General features: G+C 52.9%; 9 protein-coding genes across 9 annotated transcripts; 4 read left to right on the forward strand and 5 right to left on the reverse strand.

Moving 5' to 3' along the window:
* Positions 1-71: 71 nt before the first annotated feature.
* PV05_03793 (uncharacterized protein) lies at positions 72-2,621 on the forward strand. The gene has a single exon (XM_013464469.1). It carries the CDS (start codon positions 226-228, stop codon positions 1,831-1,833), a length of 1,608 nt encoding a protein of 535 aa, XP_013319923.1. The 5' UTR covers positions 72-225; the 3' UTR covers positions 1,834-2,621.
* Positions 2,580-3,552, reverse strand: PV05_03794 (uncharacterized protein; the record flags this gene model as incomplete). The annotated part of the gene is made up of 2 exons (XM_013464470.1): positions 2,580-3,080; positions 3,214-3,552. 2 exons carry the CDS (start codon positions 3,550-3,552, stop codon positions 2,718-2,720), a joined length of 702 nt encoding a protein of 233 aa, XP_013319924.1. The 3' UTR covers positions 2,580-2,717.
* A 1,231-nt stretch (positions 3,553-4,783) lies between these two features.
* Positions 4,784-5,422, forward strand: PV05_03795 (uncharacterized protein; the record flags this gene model as incomplete). Its single annotated transcript, XM_013464471.1, has 1 exon — positions 4,784-5,422. The coding sequence occupies one exon, from the start codon at positions 4,784-4,786 to the stop codon at positions 5,420-5,422; it is 639 nt and encodes a 212-aa protein (XP_013319925.1).
* An 88-nt stretch (positions 5,423-5,510) lies between these two features.
* PV05_03796 (uncharacterized protein) lies at positions 5,511-11,118 on the reverse strand. Its single transcript, XM_013464472.1, has 5 exons — positions 10,719-11,118; positions 9,684-10,670; positions 9,321-9,636; positions 8,712-9,262; positions 5,511-8,662 (listed from the first exon to the last, which is right to left on the reverse strand). Exons 1-5 carry the CDS (start codon positions 10,863-10,865, stop codon positions 5,744-5,746), a joined length of 4,920 nt encoding a protein of 1,639 aa, XP_013319926.1. The 5' UTR covers positions 10,866-11,118; the 3' UTR covers positions 5,511-5,743.
* An 864-nt stretch (positions 11,119-11,982) lies between these two features.
* Positions 11,983-12,336, reverse strand: PV05_03797 (uncharacterized protein; the record flags this gene model as incomplete). The annotated part of the gene is made up of 1 exon (XM_013464473.1): positions 11,983-12,336. One exon carries the CDS (start codon positions 12,334-12,336, stop codon positions 11,983-11,985), a length of 354 nt encoding a protein of 117 aa, XP_013319927.1.
* Positions 12,337-12,652: 316 nt separating this feature from the next.
* PV05_03798 (uncharacterized protein) lies at positions 12,653-13,306 on the reverse strand (the record flags this gene model as incomplete). Its single annotated transcript, XM_013464474.1, has 1 exon — positions 12,653-13,306. One exon carries the CDS (start codon positions 13,304-13,306, stop codon positions 12,653-12,655), a length of 654 nt encoding a protein of 217 aa, XP_013319928.1.
* A 612-nt stretch (positions 13,307-13,918) lies between these two features.
* PV05_03799 (uncharacterized protein) lies at positions 13,919-14,674 on the forward strand (the record flags this gene model as incomplete). The annotated part of the gene is made up of 1 exon (XM_013464475.1): positions 13,919-14,674. The coding sequence occupies one exon, from the start codon at positions 13,919-13,921 to the stop codon at positions 14,672-14,674; it is 756 nt and encodes a 251-aa protein (XP_013319929.1).
* A 251-nt stretch (positions 14,675-14,925) lies between these two features.
* Positions 14,926-16,095, reverse strand: PV05_03800 (uncharacterized protein; the record flags this gene model as incomplete). Its single annotated transcript, XM_013464476.1, has 1 exon — positions 14,926-16,095. The coding sequence occupies one exon, from the start codon at positions 16,093-16,095 to the stop codon at positions 14,926-14,928; it is 1,170 nt and encodes a 389-aa protein (XP_013319930.1).
* Positions 16,096-16,824: 729 nt separating this feature from the next.
* Positions 16,825-18,432, forward strand: PV05_03801 (uncharacterized protein; the record flags this gene model as incomplete). The annotated part of the gene is made up of 1 exon (XM_013464477.1): positions 16,825-18,432. One exon carries the CDS (start codon positions 16,825-16,827, stop codon positions 18,430-18,432), a length of 1,608 nt encoding a protein of 535 aa, XP_013319931.1.
* Between the last annotated feature and the right edge of the window lie 492 nt (positions 18,433-18,924).

Below are 18,924 nucleotides of genomic sequence, written 5' to 3' on the forward strand. Positions count from 1 at the left end.
AATCATGCCAGATGATGCCGACTCCAATGCACCATCCCGCTCTATCCATCCATCGCCATCCCTTGACCCAATTTCCATTCCAGCAAGAAACATTGTTACACCGCGACGGGCGCCCTGAATCATGTCATCCCACCTCTCTCCCTTCCGTTGGATTTCTTGCCTTCTTTTACAGTCGACGACGAGCTCGACCTGTCGTTCAAACTCGAGCTTGCATCGTTCGAGAAGATGCCCTTCACTCTGCCCCGTGGCCTAGGGCCTCTGAGGCTTCTTATCGTCTTCTGCCTGGTGGCCTCCGTTTTCTTCTTCCGGTCTTACCTGCTACCAGCCTCTGATGCATCCCACTTCAACCTCGCCCCAGCTGCGAACTCCTGGTGGCATGGCCCAAACTCGGGTTATTCCGACCTGAGTGATGTCGATACCGAACAAGATTATGCTCAAGCTGAAGATCTCGGTTTGATCTCTGAAATCACCGACTTCGAAGATCCTGCCGTCCCCTCGCCTGCCTCTTCCACACCTGAAGCCACCCATAAACCTGCAGCAGCGCCAGGACTATTCTACAAGCCCTTCGATGCTTCCATGCCCGCCTGCCGACAACTACCAGGCGCAGATAAAGTCGTCATCATCGTCAAGACTGGTGCCACCGAGGTTTTTGCCCGGCTTCCGGAGCAGCTTATCACTCTGGCAGAATGCGTTCCAAACCTCATGATCTTTTCCGACATGGAACAAGACCTGGGACATTTCCATCTGTACGATGCATTGGACGAAATTGGGGAAGAATACAGAAAACATCACGAGGACTTTGAGTTCTACCATAACATCCACAGAGCCCATGCCATGCACGGCGACGTCAGCGTGCTTGGATCGGAGAAAGGCTGGAACCTGGACAAGTGGAAGAATATCCCCATGCTGCACAAAGCCTACACGAAATACCCCAACGCTGACTGGTATATGACTATTGACGCCGATACGTATCTTGGCTGGACGAATCTTCTTCTCTTACTTAGTCAACTGAACCCCGAAGAACCGCTCTACTCCGGCTGTGTCTACTGGCACGGCCCTACGCAATTCGCTCAAGGCGGCACTGGGTATCTCTTGTCTCGGAAAGCCGTCGAGAACCTTGAGGCGATCCGCACTCCAGAGAAGATCGTGGAGTGGGAAAAAGAAACGTCCACAATCTGCTGCGGCGACGTCATGCTCGGTGTCGCCATGGGCCAAGCTGGTGTCCCTGTTCGAGGAGCCTGGCCCATGTTCCAAGTCGACCCACCCTGCGCACTCAGCTGGACCGATCGATATTGGTGCACTCCCGCAATCACCTGGCACCATGTACACACTTATGACATTCAGGATCTCTGGGAATTTGAGAAAACATGGATCAATCAGACGTGGAATGACGACAAGCCTGGCTCGGTGCCCTATTTGTACAAGGACGCTTTTGAGTACTTTGTCCAGCCTAACATCGCACAGAAGAAGTCCGATTGGAACAATTACTCTGGCGACAAGACATTTACCGAACCATCCGAGGATCATGTCAAGGAAGACAACGACTGGGATTGGAAGAATGATGACGAAAAACAACAACTCTGGGACGACCTAAACGAGATCCAAAAACAGTCTACCGAATCTTTCGAGGCCTGTCAAACTGCGTGCATGGATGATGGTGGTTGCTTGCAATTCGCCTGGCATCCCGGCACTTGCAAATTGAACTATTCCGTCAGAATGGGTCACGCAATCGAGCCGAAGGAAGAATACTCGTCCGGTTGGATCTTGGAAAGAGTTGAAGCCTTCAAGCAGGGCCAGGGAACTTGTGAGCAAGCTCGATTTGAGATTGACTGAAAAACTGCGACCCAGAAGTGAGCAGAAAGCTCTTCACCTCTCACGAACTACCTCGGCCTGTCCATTCGCGGCTGCGCAATCGCTCACGAACAATGGCTTTGCCCATGTTGGCGGCTGATGGCACCAATCCGTCGACGAAAAGGATCTGAACGACGATCGACGTCGTATCTAGTCTTGTTGAAGCGACGCCCGAGCTTCCCGTCACACAGCCGAAACGCGCCAGGCTGTCCTATGAACGCAGACAGGTTACGAGCGGATCATGGCTGAAAATCTCCCCTCTCTCCTTCCACTATCTCCATATTGCAGTGGGGCGGGATATTCGAGGACCTCCGAAGCGAACGTGACTGCCCGGTCCTGAGGTACGACAACCAACACTTCACTACCTTCGCATGATGCACAGAGTGAGCACATGCTATATTCTTTTGACGATCTAGACTTTTCATGATGAGGAACGGAGATCTAATAGTATAGAGAGATTGACGACGAATTTAGACTTAGACTACTTGATGATACCAGAGAAGATTTCCGGCTGGCGTTTTCAGAATCTCAGCGGAAGGGGATATCGGCTTATATTATTACCATTTGTACGATTCCATAGGAGGGTCACAGTCACTTTGAGTTGTGGGCTTGTTTTTATCTGCTAAGACAGTCAACAAACTGCACTACTTGTTCAATTGTATTCTGAAAGTTACCAGATATGACTGCTAGCGAGCTACCCGTATGTCAAGTCAACGGAGTAGATGGGTAGGGTTGTCTATTATCTGCTATAGTAAACAAAGTAACGATGGTGGCACTCTCCTCCTCATACCTCTACCCTTTGAGTTTCATTTTTTTTTCACTGCTTTCTTTCCTTTCCTTCTGTATAGTTGTCATTCGTTCCTGCACTATCCTCCAAAGTCTCTCGGGTTGAACCTTGTCTTCTTCCCTGTTCTTGGGTGAATATACGATCTTTCTCTGTTCATGGGATTTCTCGACGCTCTCGTTGGTACAACTTCCCCCGTGGGTAAGGTCATCTGCTGTGTAGTCCTGTTGTATCTAGCCCTGGCTGGAGCTGGTGCTACATGGCCTGTTCCCGCCTGCCCGCCACCGTACTGAGTTGTGTCGCCGTAATGTGGATTGGTTGGATCGTATGCTCCATGCTGCGCCATCGCCCCGACCTGGCTGGGATCGTGGGGATCGGTATAAGCTTCCGTTTGCGATGCGCTTCCGCCGGGTATAGGCGCTTGCGCATGTGGTGCTTGATGAAGCTAAAACCCAGGGGAAAACGTTCAGTCAGTACTTAATCGGCACTCTCGCTTTCTTTTTGATTGTCACGACTCCATTTACCATCCCCGCCCCCCTTGTTGTGAGAAAAGGAAAAAAAGAAATTGGGTGACTTACTGCGTGTAGCTGCTGTCCTTGGCCAACAGCTTGACCAACTTGCGGTATCAGGTTGTGTGCGCCTCCGGCCGGGTCGAAAGCACTGGGCATGGCACTGTACCCTCCTTCTGCGAATTGTCCTCCCACGGATGCTGCATTCGCCATGTTGTCTCCGGTTTCATAAGGTCCCCCTTCCTGTTGCTGCAGCTCAGGCATAGGTCGATTCGTCTGTGGGTGATGGGTGGCTGCAGTGTCACCCTGATCGTGTGTATAGTCGTAGGGATTGTATGGCTGTTGTGGCACTCCTGTATCCTGGGCCCATTGTTGACGATTTCCGCCTGAAGGTGGTGGATTGGCCATTTTGAATTCGATCTCAGTGTTCGCTGATCTTCAAAGAAGCAGATCGGCTCTCGATGTTTTCCAAACAGAAAAGGTGTTGTATATGAATGGTTTGCGGTTGTTTGTCTGGCGTAGGGAAAAACTTGATGTGAATGCAGCGGCAACGTTGCCAACCTTTATACGTTGAACGACCGCTGATACTGTACGCAATAAGGTAAGTTATTCTTTTGATGCCTTAGTCCCATGATGGCGCTTTACTTCATGAATACGCATTTAGATGATGGCCCCGTCTCGTTTCTTAGGCCCTTATTTTCTTGGATATGCATTTGAGCCCCGTCTTGTTAGCATGGCCCTTTACTTCTTGGATAAGCATTCAGGCACCCTGTTGAAAGTATCTTCGAACAACATGAAATCAGGATAATTTGGGCCAATAACTAAGTATAGGATATGTATCCGGGTATATCGGAAAGTTCAAGCTTCAACCAGATGCTTAACATTACTACATAGGTGTGACAGCACAGGCCAGGCAGGGTGGCTGCCCCCTACTTAACGTGGGAGGGCCGGTGAGCGCCAAGAGGGCTGAAGCAGCACCCTCAGATAGAATAGGTAGGTTACGCAACCTATTTTGGCATGGCATTGTTTCTACCACGTAAAAGTCCTCCCCGCTGACATAGAGAACTACGATTACCACCTCATAGTCAACACCCAGGTCTGAGTCCTTGTCTTTGTTAGGCCTTGTTGCCGCGATGTCACGTAAGGGCCGGATTTTGATGGTACAGTACAGCTGTAAGGCGGAACAATTTGTGACGGGCCAGAAATTTTAGAGTCTGGTACCTGGCATACAACCTGGGGCGGTATAAAAGTGGACTCCGAAAATATACTTACGTCGCCGTGTGTGATCCAACAAAAGTATACGGAGGTACGGCGTACTCCGTATCATAAAGAGACTAGTGGGTGTTAATAAGCCCCATAAGGGCTCCCAGGGGGCTAACACAGAAGAATGGCGGGCCAGGAATGTTATAAATATACGTGAAGCAATCACATGGAAGTTACTAGCATGTGTTTCCGGTTCTCTCGCAGTCATTTATTGAGTAGTACTTATCACTCGAGCATATAAACCTGAGACCGTTTGGTAGCGACTATCGTTGTTGTTGTTGTCTCTTTTGTCTCCAAGACAAATCCGAGATATCATATTACCATTTCGCGATCTCTCTTCACCAAACGACCCTTTCTTCTCATAAACGGAAAAAGGATGGATGCACACCACTCTCAGCACGACGGTGCACAACAACAACAACATCATCCGCAACAAGGCGATGAACAGCATCACAACCACCACCCCGAAGGCGACGAGTTCTCCGAGCACTTCAAGAGTCAGCTGAACATTAGCATCACCAAAGACCACTATTCAAGCAGCCATCATGATGATAATGCCTCCGAGTACTCGGTCTCGGAATTCACTGATGACGGCGCAAGTGACGACGAGTTCGGCTATGAAGACGACGCTGATGATGATGGTGCCGGTGGTGGTGCTGGTGGCGGTGAAGATTGCTGGAACGACGATGGGGAGTTTGGTGGGGACCCTTCCCAGGGGGAAGGTCATGACCACGGCCACGGCCACGGCCACGGTCACGGCGACTACCCAGAAGAAGGAGGACAAGGACACGAGTATCAACATCAAGGCCATGGCCATGGTCATGGCCATCCAGGGCAACACCACGGACATGGCGATCAGGGCGAGCACGGCCATCAGGACGGCTATGGGAACGAGCATGGCCACGGGGGCGATGATGAGCAAGGCTATGGGTACGAGCACGACTATGCTGAGCACGAGCACGAGCAAGGCTATGGGCACGAACAGGACGAACAGGGCTACCAGGGGGACTATTAACTAAATACTCCGTAGGCTGCGGCTGCACTTTGTAGGGGGAGAAAATAAAGAACATCTGTCATTTTATGTTTTCACACAAGTATGGTCACAGCGACGATAGAATTACAACATCTCCTCCACCAGTCCTCTTCCCTTTTTCGTGTTGCCTGATATGATATTACATATACGCTTTCCAGTGCCGTTTGTTACAAAAGAGGACACTTATTCCCCCTTCCTGTGCCATGACCTCTTCTTCGTCTTTATTCTTTGCCTCAAATGTTTCGGTCAACCGAACATCCCGAACTGTCCTACTCCAGTTGGTAAAACCAGCCTTTGAAAGTCTCATTTCATGAGATACATTGGGCCAACTTCAGTGACCGTCCGGTTGTTCGGTGAAAACATTGAAGGCTGTCGACGAGCAAGAGGTCCTCCTTTTACAGCCGGTCCCGGGCGACCAGATGTGGTCTCGGAGGAAGCATCGGTGTTCGTGCGATGATTCAACCTCGTCCCCAACTCAGATCTGCTACGAGATTCGGACCGACTCCGATGAGCCAGCGTCAACGGCAGAGGCATAGTTGACGGAGACATCGCGGTCGCACTAGATGTCAAAGGCTTGCTTTGGAGCTGAAGTTGAGCCGGTCTCCCAACAAAAGACATGTGACTCTGAACACTCGGGGAGGGGTTGGGTGGAAGCCCAGTGGCGCTTGAGATGGAAGTGTTAGTCGGCCGGCGTCGGAGCCGCGGCACGTCTTCTGATGCCGAGTTCTCTCGGCTCCTGGACACGGATCTCGAAGGTGCTTTCGAGGACGGTGATGGTCGACTGGAATAACTTGATGATCGAGACTGATCACGCTGATGATGAGAGGTGAGCCGCAATGGCCTCGCGTCGAGCGTCTCTGCCCGCAAGGTAGTGGAAGGTGACGGCACATGCGGCTGTTTACCAGTCCTCCCATAGGCGGCCATGATGTGTTCGAAGCTCAGATTCGAAGGAAGCTGACTCAGCCGCTTGATTGATTGCATGTTGGTGTCCATGAAGGATGACATCGACTTCAGAGCCCGGAGAGATTCATGTACCTCATAAGACGAGGGAGCTTTGGCGCTGGGAGCCGCCCTTGCCGTATGAGAGTCGGCAAGACGGCGTGAACGGCCAGAGTCTGACGAAGGCTTTTGGGGTCTCGTCAAGTGATTGTCGTCCACAGCCATCTTCGCCTGGGACACAACCTGGGCGAAAAGGACGTCTTGGTCGACGTGTCTTGTTGAACGGTATGGCTTGGCTGCATCCTTGGATCCTGTGAACGCTGCTTCTTCGGTCAGGACGAAGAATGAGCCGTCCCATATCTTCTGCTTCAGAACATTCCACCTCGTGCGGGCCGGATTTTTTTCAAGCTCTGGACGATAAACTGATTCCCGTGCAAGACGTGCATAGAAAGTCTCCAAGCGTTGAGCGACCCTTTCAAGGACAGAAAGAAGATATTTGCTCAGGCTCATGAGCTTTTGCTTGTCTGATCCTGATGCTGACTCCATCGAGTTCACCACGTCAAAGGCATCCATTCCCAGACATATGTCCCCTCGAACCTCTTCAAGGAATTGGACATCGAGCTCAGTGACCGTCCCAGCGTATCTGAGTACGCCGTTCTCCTGGAATTGGGCATCTTGGCTGTTGCAGACAAATTCTCCGATACGTGCGATCTCCTTTGAAGCAGTGGCGGAAGCAGGCGACGATAGTGTCCTGGTGATGATGCCAATCACATCCGGGACCCGCATGTCGGGCGTTCCTGAGTTGACAAGCCCGAATGTGAGCTTCAAGTGCAGTTCTTGGAGTTTTGCTCCGAACAGGGTCGAGAACCCGTTCTGCATCAATCTTGATTGGAATTGGTAGAATTTTCTCACGCCGCCCATGTTGAAAAGATCGCCTTGAAACCAGGTTCGGGCATCCTCCTGGATGTGGTTCACCTCGAAGTATAAAGTTGTCAGGCTCTCGACGCAATTTCGCAGGTACTGATACCAAAGATCGTACAGAGTGCATATCTCGCTGGAACGGAAAGCTGGCTTTGTTGCGAGGTGACCAACAAAATATTTGGAAAGCAAGCTCATCACCTCGGGATTGGTAGTGTGAGCTACATCATCGAAAGTCTTGGACGCATCAAGGCCAGCACTGGCCTGCGCGATCAATGTACCACCTGGGTGTATTGGAAGGAAGTCGCTTATATCGTAAACCCCACCATGTACACCAATATACATCCTGGTTCCTTTCCGGTGACCTGTGTGAAGCGCAAGTTGCGAAATCGGTATTTGCGGCGTCGCGTAGCTGATGGGCTTCGGTGTCATGAATATATCCAGCATGAAGCGCCTCTCGGCAAATGCTTTTGCCAGCAAGCTGTCCGCTGAGTCTTTGGTGGAAGTCCAATTCTTGTAGAGGGCCTGGCGTATGCCCGACATGATGGTCTCGTACATGGAAATGGAACCACAGATGTAAAGGTGTCCTCCTAGGCCACCCTGACTCTTGGAAATGACCATATCACACACGGTTCGTCCTTGCTCGAGTATAACGCTATCGAGATATCGAGGGGCGATCTGTTTTTCGACCAGTTCTCGAGATGTCGCATCATAGACCAATCCTTTTTGATCTCGGGAGAATGCCGTGTGTAGCTCCATGTGGCCACTGCGCACATATTCTCTGAGTTCGTGTTCATAGGAGAATCGTTCTCTTGACTGAACTCCGAGAAAGAGAATATTCCTTCCAACACTTGTTTGTGCTCTGTTTTGCCAGAAGCCTCGGAATGGCGCAATGCCCGAACCGCCAGCAAACATCGCCACAGGTCCGGCCATTGTTGTTGGCAGCTGGAAGTTCAGAGGGCGAGAAATTCCAATCAGGTATTCTTCGTCGTCAAACATGTCTTCAGAATGGGATGGATCCGGGTTGAGGCAGCCACTGCTCACACCATAGCGAGTGGTGTTGCACAGGCCGTAGTCCAAGACGTCTGCTAATTTGTACTCACTCCGGGTAACGGTGAGATCCACCGTACTGGGAAGGAGCTCGTTCGTGTAGTTTGAAATGCTGTATGTCCGAGGCACTTCGATGGGAATCAACTTCGGCAACCACGATAGGTCAGATAGATCGAACGCTGTATCCCAGGTCTGCGGCGACACCTCAGCGACCGCCAGTTGCAGGAGATCCCCAACGGCGCCTTGGACTGGCCACATTTCCGACCCAAGGACTTTGACCACCGTCGAGGAAGAAGCACGAAGCGCCATGTGAAACTGCAATAGTCAGCAAAGCTCACGCTAGAAAACTCCAAAGTCAACATACAGCCACGACCAGGTCCTTTGTCAGAGGCGCAAGGTGCCCACGCCTCAGGATATCCTGCACACTCAAGAGTGTCGGCCCTTCTGCGTGATTGACCGACTTTAGATGTTTAGCGAAGCGATTCCAGTCTGAAGCCTGGCTCAGAGGAACCGGCTTCTGTAGCAAGTCCTCCAGGCCCAAGGCAGCTGTGACCTTGTTTACCTCTGACCAGCTATTCAGGGGCATCACTGTCAAGCGATCACCTGGCTGAAAGGTGATTCCCGTGTCCTCGAGGCCAAAAGTGACCATGCCGGTAGACCGTGACGGATCCATATCCACAGAGGACCTGGAAAGAATTCTGGCTTTGAACCTGCATTCTTCGAATGAACCTCGAAGTTCATGTGGCTGAAGATTCACTTTGCCCCGGAAAGGCTCAAGCCGCTCTCTCATTGATTCGGAAAGTGTTTTGTGTACTTCCTCCCACGGACGACCGGCATCATCCGAGGCTCCGGAATTACCATTCGTCTCACTTCGACCTGTTTTGGCAACGACTTCTAAGAAGCCGTAGACTTTGTCTGAAACGCATATGCAGTCAGCGTCCTCTGCCACAAGGAACGGCGGCGACCAACTTACAGCGATGCTGACCCATCCACCCTCGCTCCGAGAGATAACCTTCCAAGATACCTTCCATCACGCCCATCAGGCGTGGGTCACCGGACTCTTTGACGAAGGCAGGCACTTGGTAATGATACTCCACAGCAGCTATAAAAGCACGGATATTCATCGGCAGCCAGGCACGAAGATGAAGAGCCTCCTTCCCGAGAAAGCTGTCGTACTTTGTCCTCCCAATGAAGGCATCCATCAGGAGGAAGACCGGTAGTGCTAGCCCGGAGAGAGCAGGAACACGTTTTGAAAGAGGAGCGCTGAATTTGGCGTACCGTTGACCCCACTAGCAACGAGTCAGCACGAGAAGCCATTGAAGTATGTTTGACCTACCTCAACTGGATTGGCAAAATTCTCTCCGGAATTGGGGTTCACACTGATTTTTGAGAAGACATTGACGAATCTGTCGACGATGCCCTTCAGCTTGATCAACTCTCGCAGCAGACCCTCCTTGTCTTTCAACATGGCACACTCCTGACACCTCGTGATGATCTCCACCCCATCAACGAAGCAGCCATGAGTCTCTGCCATGCACAGCAGAAACATTGCCTCACCGCGGTCGTTGAAGACAGGCCACCTCAGATCCATGTTCTCACATCTCGCAACGTATGGGTAGATACTGGCCGGATCCCTGAGTTTGTAGTTGTAGACGGAGACATCGTACTGAGTTAGATGAGGTAACACTCTGCCCATCCTCGTGCAAACCTGGCGGAGAGGAATTGCAATGTTTCGGGGTATTCCCTTTGTCTCTTCTTCTTCATCGTCGGCTTCGCCAGATAGGGTTCGAAACGTTCCTGGAGGCGCCGTCACGCTGATCCCTTCGTGGCCATCATTGCGTTCTTCGTACCGATACACGCTCGCAAGAATCCCAAGACATACTGTTGCAGCCCAAAGAGCCTGATTGGGGATGATGTCCTCAGTCCCATACACCAGGGGAAGAGCAAGAATCGATTCACGCATCTTGCCTCTTGCTACAACAGCTGGCATCCGTTCGCACAGGTCAGACCATACTCTGCCTGGCGACATGGCAAGAGCAGCTGGAGCAGCCGATGGATCAGGCGGACAGAACCCATGGCTGCTTGTGAGGTACCCGTCTCTCCAACCAGTCCGAGGACCCAACTCTTCAGCGCGTCTCAGTACTTGTCGTGCTGGAGCACCCAAGGCAGAAGCAAGAACGTCGATGTCTTTGGGGTTGAGATGGTCTGCATTGGCCAAGCCGTTTGTGATTGAGCGTGCAGGAGCCTCGGGTAGGAGGAGCTCAGAGAGAGTCTTCCTCTCTTGAGACTCCAGATGCTCCGTTGATTGGCATTGACCAAGGACCTGGACAGTCAGTATTGGCGGTCACACGTAGAGAACAGGAATCCATACGCCTTGCGGAGTGTACATCGATTGGGATGACATCTGATAAGCAGAAAATGCGCAGCCTCTGGGACCCATCCTCTGAACACCAGCCCCGGGGCATATCGAGCCCGGGCCTGTCTTCATCCCGCTGACCGGACAAGATGTTTCAGACATGATGGTCACTGTTCCTCCTTCAGGATGCCACGCTTAGTATGCAGAAACAAGGGAGAAAAGTGCAGTGAGATTAGGGTATCACACTGGTCCCGAAAACAAACAATAAACCGCATAACATGCTCTCCAGAAAAACCTAGCAGGACAACAAGCGACCGGCACTTCTAAATATATTGAGACCTGCTCCAGTGAAGGGGAAGAGAATAGGATGATACACCTCAGAGGCTGAAATACGCAGTTTGGATATATTGGCACAGACATATATATGATGCCCCTTGGAAGGCCAACCTGTGAGGGAGTAACAGGAAATGGAGAAAGGCTGAATGGGGCCAGACCATCAATCCTGGCCAATAATTACGTGATGGAAATTCACGAGGCAGGTACCAGTATGCTGGGGACGAATCATCGTCTCACTGCAAACGTTGAAGGGACCTTGGCGGAGCAGAGAGGGAAAAGGAAGTGCCCAGCCCGTTGGTCTAACACGAGGCTGTGGCCAAGACTTCTGGGGACCATCGCAAAGCCTCTGCCGCTGGGGATCAGGGCCTTTCCCGCTGCCAGTGGGTCCGGGATACAACATAGAAGGCGAAACGAGGAGAGAGGAGTCGTTGAACCTGGATAGCGAAGTGGCATCGGACCTGTTGGGCGCTTGGCGAGGCTGTTCCATGGTCGAGGACAGCCGGGAATGAGGGAAGCTGGCTCAAATCCACCGGACTCGACACTGCCAATGCAGCCAAGAGCCAAGGTATGTGAAAGCAAATAATGGGAGAAAGAACGTTTCAGGTGGAAGAGTCAGGGATGCCAAGCAGCGGAGGTGTAAGAGGACGTTTGGAGCCCCTGAGCATCGATCTCGTTTCTTAACGCTCGTTTCAACACCAGTGTGAAGGCGTGATGGATATATTTCTGAAAGACGGATCATCCGATCAGAGGGTGCAAGAAAGAAACAGGAGAAAGAGGGAGAGAAAAGAAAGACGACTGGTCAAGTAGACGCAGTGCCAAGCACCAACCATCTCACAATTTCCCTACGTACCAGGTAGTGGTTGAATATGAAGGGCCTGGCGAGCCTCCATTGAAGACGACTCGTCATATGCTTTTAGACGCTCTTGTACAGACATCTTCCTCTTTATGCAGGTTCTTGATCATTCGGCGGTGCCTTGTCGGTATCGAAGGTAGGAGCTGCTTTTCTGGCAGATGTGGTAGTGGGCGCGGTTTCGGTGGTGATGTCCGGCTTCTGATCCTTGTTGAGGCGAGGAGGCTCGGCGTCTGGGTCTGTATGTCGACTAGCAGCCTCGTTGTTGGCTTTTGATGCGAGGCCGCCAACCGATTCACCACCCACGACATCGTCTGTAGCTGAACCCCTTGCAGTTGTGCTGGTATCTGTCTCCGGTACAGTTTCGTTGGCCGTGAAACCGCCAGTCAGATCTTCGACGACCGCTGCAGCTTTTGCCTTGGCTGACTGACTACCGAATGAGGACATGTTGGTTGATGGTCCTGGGAGTGATTGTGCTTCTGCAAGGAACAACCGAGTACGAGTCGAGCAGTGACTTTGAAATTCACGTATCTCAAAATCAATGACTGGTGGGTGACTGTTACTGTTGTGACAGAGTTACAAGACTACGTCATGGCACGCAAACCGGCGCAAATCTCCGATGATCACGTGACTATTTAGCACGTGACCAGCGAGGGGAGCAGTCTCTGGATATCTTCCTCGCTCCTTCTCCAGCAGCGGGTCAAGTACTTGTACTGACCAGATGTCTCCGAAGAACAAGATAGGACTGTCCGTGGCCAACTGACTACCTCCACCGTCCGCAAAGGCCTTCCTCTGACTCGCCCAGCACAGGATCCCTCTCCGGTTTTGGCACTGACCAGACTTGCTCATAACCACCAGCATTCTCTCCCCCTTTGGCGAAGTCCCATTCCCCTCCGCCCTTGGGATAAGCACCGATCATTGTGAAGCCCGAGAGCTCGATATTGGCAAGAGCATCTCTGACATCTTCGGCTGCAACTGAGTGCCCATCGCCCGGCGTCAACAGCTTGAACTCCGTCAGCGGGTTCGTGTTGAACGTCTTGTGCGCAGTTCCGGCAGGCAGGATAAACACATCGCCCGGTCCAGCTGCCACTTCGATGCCTCCCTCCTCTCTGCCAGACCCGAACGTGCTCTTCTCAAGGTCCGGGTCGGTATCTGCCACGCCAAAGCGGATGGTGGCGGTGCCAGTTAGAACCACCATGCACTCATGAGCCATGCTGTGGTAGTGAGAGGTCTGAGTCTGACCGTACCGGAAGATCCATTGCGTCTGCCATCCGTTGCTGGAGAAAAGATCGTAAATCTTCGTCGCGGCGTCATTGCCGGATTCGACGGACAGAAATCTGGGATAATGAAGGAGAGGTTGTGGAGAGTTCGGGATCAGAGCGGTGGGAGGGAGCTGGTATTGCTTGACTTCTACCATGATGTCTACCCTGACTTTGATGATTTCATTGGGGAGAGGGTAGTGTTCTGTTCAGTCCGTTGGCAAGGTAAGTCTTAATGCTACTTGCTTCCTCCCCGCACGGAGTTCTGCGTGATGTTTGCGGCCAGGCATTACGTTCTCTTGGTTCGAAGCCTCATCACGTGATCTATCTACTGTACTGTGTACGCTTCACAATGCACGGTTCTATCTCCCAATCGTAAGCTTGACGATAAAGTCCGGAGATACAGCTGAGGTGCATACGCACCGCCAGCTGCACAGAAGCTCCAAAATCTATCGGGACGAAGTCGTTCATGCATTGGGGCGCCCGATCTTCAGAGTCTCCTACGGTGCGAGCCTTGCTTCGGCTTTAATCCCGGCCTTAAGCCATGTTCCCTCTTTCACTTGAACTCTCTTGCAGCCTCAGTGGACAGGCCTCCTACTGAGGCCGTCCAACTCGGACTCTGCACTTGTTTCGGTTTTGTATAACCAAGCCTATAAATATGGGCTTGCTGGGGAGCGTCGTCACTGAAAGACGACTTCTGCTTCAACCTCATTACACCTCTTCTTAGGAGCCTTGAACTTCCCTCAACACTCGATTACGTCTGACAGGAAATGAGCACCGTCTACCTCATCACCGGCGCCAACCGTGGCATAGGCCGCGGTCTCACGGACCTGATCCTATCGAGGCCCAATACCAGTGTGGTCGCACTAGTCCGCGACCTCGACCACGAAACTTCAAAATCTCTCGCTTCCACCACGCCCGGCGCGTCCAACACGCTCACCATCCTACCATATGACGCCAAGCAACCCGGATCCGCCGAGACCGCGATCTCGACGCTCCGAAAGACGCACGGCATCACGCATGTCGACGTAGTCATCGCCAACGCGGGCACGCTTTCGAAGCGCGGGCCGACGGTAGACACCCCAGCCGAAGCCATCCTCGAAGCCGTCGACGTCAACACAGTCGGTCCGTTGCAGCTGTTCCGTGCTTGCCTACCTCTGGGCCCCGCAAAGTTCATCGCCATCAGCTCGGCCATCGGCTCGACCACACAGATCCCGCAACATGCGCACTCGCAGACCGTCGCGTACGGAATCAGCAAGGCCGGCCTGAATCACGCCATGCGCAAATTGAGCGTCGAGTATCCTGACATGGTGATCGAGATGTTGACGCCTGGACCCGTGATGACGGATTTGACGAGAGAGTACAAGTCATTCATGGAGGAGGCGCTTAAGAAGAACCCGACCCTGGCGGACCGATTTGTCCCGATTGATAAAGTGTGCAATGGATTGCTAGGCCTAATTGACTCGGCGTCCAAAGAGACGAGTGGTGGGTTCAGAGATTGGTCGGGCCAGGTCGTACCATTCTAGGCGGCAAAGAGCAAGCTGATGGAGAACACATAGGTCAACCCTTGTTTGAAATTGAATCATAGTGCCCAGCAAAGTCCTGGATATGTATGCATACAGCTGCATCGATCAAGGAACTGCTCGCTACGGTATGTATGCATCACCATAGGTTCGGACTAGCTTAGAGACACATAAGCTTCCGTTTTGACGGTGGCCAAAATCCAACGGAACACGCTGGGGCCAGAAAGGTTTCCCATACAATTCTCCGCTGAGATTTACTCCTTATACTTCCTGTCGTGGAAGCCAGCGAGCACCTCGACGGTCCCGTCGCCCTTTTCTGCCCATCTCTTCGCTGCGATGTCTGGATTGAGTTGAAGCAACTGCTTGGCTTTGACGTACTCCGCCATTGTCACCGGTTGATCGAACCTGGGCTCCACGCCAGCTTCGCGAAGAACTGGCGAGTCCGTGATCGGCACCAACACCGTATCATTATGCGGACGGGCAAAGTACAGCAGCCCCGTCCTCTTGTACTGGCGTTGGTCCTCGGGCGGCGCAACGACCCGGTGCACCGAACTCTTCAGCCATCCGCCCGTCAAGTGCGCCAACGTGTCGGCCAGGTTGACGGTGATGGTACCGGGCTGCGCGGCGACGTAGCGCCACTCGCCGTCGGTGTCGCCGAGGATCTGCAGTCCTGCGACGGGCTGGCGGAACAAGAGCGTCACGGAGCCCAGGTCGGTGTGGCCGCCGCCTTTGCCGTAGTTGCTGGCCTTCCACTCCTCCTCGCTGCGTGGGTAGTACAGCATGTAGCGCATGTGGTCCTCGGATTTCTTGTCGTACGTGTGCTGTCGGGCCAGGTAGTCCTCGTCCGGCAGGCGCAGGATGATGGCGAACAGGCGCAACAGCGGCAGCACGACGTTGGCGTGCAGCGTGCGGTGGAAGTGCTCGATCTCGGAAAGGTGCGCCTTCAGCAGCGCCGGCTGGTCGTACTTGCCCGCGAAGTCGGGCGTGAACTTGGCGAAGTTGTAGATCTCCACGTTGTCCTTGGCGTTGCCTTGCAGGTATCGGCCCGGTCGGCGCCAGCCGTTGTAGTCCGCGGCCGCGTAGTTGATCTCGTACTTCTCCTTCTCCGCCACGGGCAGGTCGAAGAAATTCTTGGCCAGCGTGAATTGTTGGTCTATTTGTGTCTGCGTGAGGCCGAAGTTCTTCACATAGAAGAAGCCGACGTCGTGCACGGCGTGCTCGAGTTGTTGGGCCAGTCGCTCCTTGCCACCCGGTCGCGCGTAGTCTTCCAGGTCGAGCGTGACGAGCTCGGCCCAGGGAAGGTCGGCCTTGGTCTCAGGTGGGTGCTCGTAGGGCGTAAGCCGGCTGTAGTCGTATTGGTGGGGGTCATCAGCCTGGTCTGGCTGGACCTTGACGGCTGCCGGTTCCACGGTGGTGCTGGACATATCTAAAACTTCGTTGCACGTCTGGGGGTCTTATGAAGATCTTGGCGCGGTTTGTCGTTCTATAAAAGTGTTCGATCAGCGTCCGTTGAGCAGCCGGACGACATACCTGGGCCCGTTGAGTGTGCTTCTTCTCGTTAAATATCTACTGTGAGGGGAAAGTGTTGTCATCCTTCCATGATATGTCGCCATCGGGTCGTGGCCGCGACTCTCATTCGCTGAAAGATAACCTCGCTTCACAATGCGTGTGCAAGGTAGACCCTCTCACTGGGTGCTTTGAAATCGAATCCGGCATATCATAGTGAGTACAGAGAGCGTGGGCTTTGTGAGGCCCGAGGGTTGTTGCATATCGGCTCCTGAAGTCCCGAGTGCTGACCGAGACATGTGGCAGTCCAAAGTATCTGGGCAGTCTGATTCGCGCCCTGCGACTAGTACACCATTGTTACATATCTCAGCTTGTCTCTTTTGTGCTAGCGACCTGGTCTCCTCCTGCGATAGAGCGGAGTCCTGCTTCGTAGATACCGTTCTACGCCGGAGACATCCGGAGTTGGTCGGGTTGGATTTTGAGGTAGGTCGATGATGGAAGTAATGTCCAAAATGTCGCAATCGCGTGCGGACTCTGTTTATATAGTGGTTGTCACCAGTGGCCGTCGCCGTTGTAAATCATGTCGCGAGAGACCTTCGTCCAGAGTACTTGCAATTCTTTGGCAAGAACCCGATCGATGCGAAAATATGGCCTTAAAGGTATCCGACTTAGACAAGCCTGCTTTGGAGGCCGATGCCGGTCCAGTCGGCGGGTCGATTTCGACAACAGTGACCCCAGTCGTTGATGCTCAACCTCTGAAAACTCCTAGGACGAGGACTCGACGTGTCCTACGCTCCATTCAGCGCTACGTCTGGGATGATCCTGACAGGCCGAAAGATGAGAAGTGGTTCTTGTTCAAGCTTGACGTCTTCCTGCTTAGTATATCCTGCCTGGGGTATTTCAGCAAGAACCTGGACCAAGCGAATATCAGCAATGCTTATGTATCTGGGATGAAAGAAGCGCTGAACATGAATGGAAGTCAGCTCACATATGCCGGCAATGTCTTCACGGCCGGATATGTTCTTGGCCAATTACCCGCGGTCATGTTGGCCACGCGTGTGCGTCCGTCCATCCTCATCCCAACAATGGAGGTTCTATGGTCCGTCTTCACCTTCTGCTCAGCGGCAGTCAAGACGTCGTCTCAGCTCTACGCCATGCGATTTCTGCTGGCCATATGCGAAGGCACATACTTCCCAACGGTCGTGTACATCATTGGCTCATGGTACACCAGGAGCGAGCGTGGGAAGCGTATGACCATATTCTATGCCACGGCGAGCTTGGCTGGCATGTTCAGCGGCTATTTGCAGGCCGGAGCATACCGAGGACTGGACGGTGTTCTTGGACACGAAGGGTGGCAGTGGCTGTATATCATCTGTGGAGTCATTAGTCTCCCTGTTGGCATCCTTGGGTACTTTTTCTTTCCGGACTTCCCAGAGACCACCCGTGCCTTCTACATCACAAAAGAAGAGGCTGAATGGGCGAAGAGGAGGCTGGCTGCCGATGGGATGAAACCTCTAGGGGCGTCGGCGTGGGATCGGACCAAGATCTTCCGCATCATGGCTCAATGGCAGTTCTGGATTCTCCCGGTCGGGTATTTTTTTGTCCAAGCCAGCTACCCAATCTACCAGCCGGTCTTTGCCCTCTGGCTCAAGGCCACACATCATTCCATCTACCAGATCAACGTCTGGCCTACCGGTCAATACGCTGTCGGCGTGGTAGTGCAGATACTGGCAGGCATCTTATCGGACTCCCCACTGCTCCGAGGCAAACGATGGCAGGCACTGATCGCCATGCAAGTGCCTACCATTTTCGGTTGCATCGTGCTCGCCATCTGGGATGTTCCTGATGGGCTCAAGTACGTGGCGTACTATTTGACATACACCTGCGCTGGCGTGCCCGGCATATACTATGCATGGTACTCTGAGCTGATCCCACATGATCATGAGATGCGAGGGTTTGTGATCGCTTGGTCAAACATGTTCAGCTACATCCAGTCGATATGGTGGACACTGACCGTTTGGAGGACAGTTCTTGCACCACGTTTCCATGCGGCTTTTATTGCAGCCGCATGTCTGGGCGTAGCACTCTGTTGTGTCTCAGTTCTGCTCACCATTCTTGGGGAGCGCGACCGCAAGAAACGCGCTCTGGCTCAAGAAGAGCTCCGTGACGAGGAGATTGTCGCCGCAGACAGCAAATCCACGGATGGGAGCAGAAAATCACCTGCAACGGTGGGTGGCCTGACTAGCTTAGTGTGATGATGCGCACCTATTTATGGCTTCACCAGGAGGACCCGAGACCCTCGACGCATGAAATTGATTTGAAGCCCGTTGAGCAGGAGTCGTATTCGGTCCAGAACTGCGGACTCGAGATCTGCAGTCGCGTACGAGGGGGGATTGGGCCCAAGATTCCAGCCTTCCGTCATAAGACAGATGCGCGACGAGAGTAGCGGGGAGCTACAGCGACGCTCGCGACGGGGGACGATAGCGAGCAAAGGTGCCGCCGATCAGGCACGCCGTTGCGACATTGTTCATAGTGAAAGCTGCAAGCTGGCGTTCTTTTGGCCGAGTGTGACTGTGCAAGAACCGCTCGTGAGATTTCAACACTCGTATTCGGACTATTCCTAGTAGTCCTCCCCATGACTCATTCGCGGGTTTTGTCGGAGCGTCCGGCAGTTGCCGAGCCTCGCTTCATCAACCCCTTATTAGACGCTGGGGTTGCACATTATCATGAGCATCATGTTCGATACT

The sequence above is a fragment of the Exophiala xenobiotica genome (genome assembly GCF_000835505.1).
Source record: "Exophiala xenobiotica strain CBS 118157 unplaced genomic scaffold supercont1.2, whole genome shotgun sequence".
In the NCBI taxonomy this organism is placed as follows: Eukaryota; Fungi; Ascomycota; class Eurotiomycetes; order Chaetothyriales; family Herpotrichiellaceae; genus Exophiala; species Exophiala xenobiotica.

Bases quoted from the DNA above. Each gene is read 5' to 3' on its own strand.
- PV05_03793 (XM_013464469.1), top strand. From the start codon at position 226: ATGCCCTTCACTCTGCCCCGTGGCCTAGGGCCTCTGAGGCTTCTTATC.
- PV05_03796 (XM_013464472.1), bottom strand. From the start codon at position 10,865: ATGTCTGAAACATCTTGTCCGGTCAGCGGGATGAAGACAGGCCCGGGC. The intron at 10,671-10,718 runs GTATGGATTCCT...CTGACTGTCCAG, and splicing joins CGATGTACACTCCGCAAGGC to GTCCTTGGTCAATGCCAATC. The intron at 9,263-9,320 runs GTAAGTTGGTCG...TATGCGTTTCAG, and splicing joins GTGGATGGGTCAGCATCGCT to ACAAAGTCTACGGCTTCTTA.